This window comes from Mesitornis unicolor, unplaced genomic scaffold (assembly GCF_000695765.1).
Source record: "Mesitornis unicolor isolate BGI_N332 unplaced genomic scaffold, ASM69576v1 scaffold17198, whole genome shotgun sequence".
NCBI classification, from domain to species: Eukaryota; Metazoa; Chordata; class Aves; order Mesitornithiformes; family Mesitornithidae; genus Mesitornis; species Mesitornis unicolor.
The window spans coordinates 20,561-24,821 of NW_010199939.1; the positions used below are offsets into that span (position 1 = coordinate 20,561).

Below are 4,261 nucleotides of genomic sequence, written 5' to 3' on the forward strand. Positions count from 1 at the left end.
CCCCAAAAAAAATCCTCAGCATTTGTTTTTGTTTTTAAACACAAATAGTACAAACTAAAGAGTGAAAAGAATTACAAGTATGTACTTTCTGAATAGTCCCAAGTATCAAGTTGGTTAATTCTGCTTTTGGAGGTGGGAAAGCAACTTTCCCTTTTCAACTAAGAAATAAAGCATCAGTTTGATAATTACTGTTAGACTCTTCTCTTGAAAGACAACCATAAAAAAATTAATGCCACTTTGGTGGGTTTCTATTTTTTTAAGGAAATTCTGCACTGTATTTATTTGAATGCTATGACACCAGAACAGAAAGCTGGCACACAAAGCCCAGCATGCTCACTCAGCGATGCAGCCATGGAATGGTAGAGGCAAATGGTCTCATTTATGTATGTGGAGGGAGCTTGGGGAACAACGTTTCTGGAAGGGTCCTAAATTCCTGTGAAGTTTATGATCCAGCCACTGAAACGTGAGTATTGTATCAATTCTGATTGTTTTTGGTCACTTGTGGCTTTGCTCACTCTGTAAATAACTGAAGTGTAGATGAATAGGAAAAATTTTATGTGGCAAGGAATTTTCCCGAGTCAAGCAGTAATAAATGAGTTACTTGTACTTAAAAAGCAGTTTTTCTTAAACAGCTTTCTTCCATATTTAATTTTCTTAATGCTAGGTTTTAGTTACTTATTTTTATACTTACTTTCTAGGAGCTAAATAATGAATTTTCCTGTTTTGTTTGGTTTTCTTTTTCCCCAGGTGGACTGAGCTGTGCCCAATGATTGAAGCCAGGAAGAATCATGGGCTGGTGTTTGTAAAGGACAAGATATTTGCTGTGGGTGGACAAAATGGCTTAGGTACTTGAATTCTATTAATTCTCTAGCTGGTCACATAAGGTTTCCTGAGGGCCTTTTTTTCTTTTGCAAACAATTCATTCTACTCTGATCAGCTGAAAACCTTTGAGCAGTACCATAAAACATGTCTTCTTCTTGTCACATCATTGTTACCTTCCTTCTTTAACCTCCCTGCTTCACTGTATCGTTTTCAAACTCTTGCTAATGACAGTACTGTCACATTCAGACATGCACCCATACTGTAGCCCAGTCCTGGAGTAGTTAATATGGTTAAACCAGTTACATGAGAAAAGATTTTTTTTCAGTTATTCATTATGTATTTTGAGAGGTTTTAGCATTCTTTCAAGAGACAAGTAAAGGTGTAGCCACTAGTTTAGAAACTTCAGTCTAAAGGCTTAAAGCTAGTCAGCTACTTTTAAAGTTGTCTTTCAAACTAGAATACTAATAGTTTATTTCCCAGGAGAACTGAATTTTAATTACACAGGGTTTCTGAAGTGCTTTTCAAAATGGAAAATTCTCAGCAATGAAGTTTATTCATTACTGTTTATGGTACTTAGGATATTTAATTTCAGATTAATGCTGGTTTAGAACATAGCTTGTATTTAATTAAGTACTAAAACTACTCCAGCATGATTGATTCTTAGTGCAAAAATATGTATTTTTTGTGCATTTTATCAACCAGTTATAGCCAGAGCTGCCACTGTGAAAATAAAGAGTAATTTTAATGAAGTATTTGTATGGTATGATGTAATAAGCAGTTATCTATTTTATTGCTTTGCAGGTGGCCTTGACAATGTAGAATATTACGATATCAAGATGAATGAATGGAAGATGGTGTCTCCAATGCCATGGAAAGGTGTAACAGTGAAGTGTGCTGCTGTGGGATCTATAGTCTATGTCCTGGCTGGTTTTCAGGGTGTTGGCCGATTAGGGCACATTCTTGAATACAATACTGAAACAGACAAGTGGATAGCCAACTCCAAAGTCCGTGCTTTCCCAGTGACAAGTTGTTTAATCTGTGTTGTAGACACTTGTGGGGCAAACGAAGAAACTTTAGAGACCTGAAGACCCGTAAGAGATGCCGAGATGTTCTTCAAGGACTTGGGGAAAGATGGCTATTGGTGCTTTGCTTCCACATTTTGCTGAATCTTGTTAAACTAAGTAACAGGAAAAACCGAGATGCAGTGTTCTAATTTGTATATAGAGCATATTGTATAACAGGGATTTTGTCATGCCCGTTTTCTTGTCTGTTTTAAGAGATGGGGATGTGTTTCGAGAATCCACTTACCTAGCTGAGATCATATGGCATCTTCCTTTAAACAGACTCTGTGTGGCCTTGTCAAAAACACACCCAATCCAATTATGTAGAAGAACTCAGAGCATTTGATGAAGATAAGATTTCTGGTTAAATGACACTTTACTGAGCTCAGTTGTTGAGATTCTTCATTTAATAAAGGTGAGTAAGTGCAACTTGGGTCATGAGAAATATGAGCAGAAATTTTCCTCATTCATACCTACCTGCAGAAATCCTTACTATAGAGTGCAATGAAGATTTTCCTCAGGAAAGACCAAGGACAGCAGTATAATAAAGATTCCTATGGTGAATGGGGATAGGCTCTCTAGATTACAATAGCTGCCCTCTTCCAGTGACTTTCTTCCATCATTTGCATGACTGCGTATCAGTTTTTGAAGTTAGGCCACATAGATTAGAGAAACACTTTGCTAATGACATGTTTGGCATTTTGGAGAGCTTCCACAGAGACTTTTTTTTTTTTTAAATACACTGAGGTAGGGGAGTGGTGGAGGAAGCCCACAATAATTGTGCACTATAATTAGCAAGTTGGAAACTTGGGACTAATTTTCAATAGATCTTCCCAAGCATCAGACTGTACATACTGTGGATGCCAAACCGTTAGCAAAGATGGGAATAAGAATGGGAAAGCAAAGTCAATACAACAAATGTATTGATTTTCTTCTTGAAAATTACTGTTTTTAAAATGGCATGAATCAAGTCATTAAAGATATTTTGTAGAAGTCTTCTAAAGTTGCACATGGTTGTTAATCTCTGGTTTATAAGCATACAGTTCTACAAAATGTTTCTAGCCAACGTGATAGTAAATCCCTCCCAGCATGGAAGTTCAGCATCACCATCAGTGATCAGCCATCAGTGTCAATACTGTGTACATCTTCCAGCTTCTGGAAACTGTACAAACAGTGTACATGTGTCCTGCTCCCATGCTAGTTTATTAATATCTTCATTCTCATTTTGTCACCTCTCTTCTAACTTGCTAATTTTTTCAGATCTGTTTCTATGAGACTATCAAGTTAACTTAAAAAGTTGGTGCTTGCCTACCTGTACCTTGTGCATCGCTGGTGATGAGAATTTTTAGGCTGTTCTAGTTCTGAAGATCCTCCACGTTCTCTTAAGTAGTATAAATTCCAGTTTTTAAAGTCAGTGTTTCTTTGTAGACTTCCTTCTGGTTTTCTTCCTCATCCTAACAACTCTGCATGTACAGAAAGTAGTAGATGCATTTACGGGGATAATAGTGGTTCCTGCAACTCAGTTCTTTATTCAATATTAAGTGCATGCTGGAAAACACTTTTGTTGTTGCTGTTGTTCCCCCTTGCCTTTCCTTTTTTTTGAGCCATGAATCAAACATGTCACGAGTGTCCCTGATCCTCAAATCTAAAATACTGTAAAAAGCGAACTGTGCACTTTTTAGGTTGTATCTGCTGGTTTTTGTTGGTTTTGGGTACCTGCTTTTTAAAGTTGTGAAGCATCTTTTTCTAACCTTATTTTCAAGGAGCTAAAGATTATTTTTAAGTTACTGAAAAATTTAGAAGTAGGCAGAAGGAAAGGACTTGTGAGAAGCAGTTTGTCATAGAACGCCCATGCCCTGGCCGTCTTCTCCGAGTGGCTGTCCTGGTGGCAGGGCAGTATGCAACTCTTCCAATGCTTCTGTAACCCCTCAGCCTTTGTGCAGTGACGATGCTCCTGGTTCTGCACGTATGGGAGGTGTTTATGTCCTCAACTTTTACCTCGCCATGTGCCCCGGCCTGCTGCCTCTGCCATCTTGTTTAGAGCTGCTTCAGGAGCTGAACTGGAAACGGTCTGAAGGGCGATACTCCCGTAGCCCGGGCCCCTGCCGTGTATCGCGATATGCACTGACAGCTCGCTGGGCGACAGCCTGCCGTGAGACACACTCAGGGGAACCGGAGCCCCCGTCCCGGGTCCGTACCCTTCAACCATCAACCGAGGCAGCCGCCGTGGCTCACGGGCCGTCCTGAAGCAGCTGAGACGTGCGCCGCTGCGCTCGCGGCCCCGCCCCTCTGCGCGGCGCTCCTGTCTGACGTGGAGCGGCGGCGGCAGTTGGTGGCGGCGGTTGGTGGCCGTTGGAAGCGGCGGTTAGCGGCGGCGT

General features: G+C 40.3%; 1 protein-coding gene across 1 annotated transcript in view; it reads left to right on the forward strand.

Moving 5' to 3' along the window:
• The window catches only part of KLHL7 (kelch-like family member 7), a 17,333-nt gene extending 15,150 nt beyond the window's left edge, over nt 1-2,183 (forward strand). Inside the window, exons 8-10 of the mRNA XM_010189590.1 lie at nt 262-463; nt 748-845; nt 1,624-2,183. Coding sequence (XP_010187892.1) covers nt 262-463; nt 748-845; nt 1,624-1,907 — 584 coding nt within the window. The 3' untranslated portion in view covers nt 1,908-2,183. The remainder of the gene's footprint in view (nt 1-261; nt 464-747; nt 846-1,623) is intronic.
• Nucleotides 2,184-4,261: the final 2,078 nt, after the last annotated feature.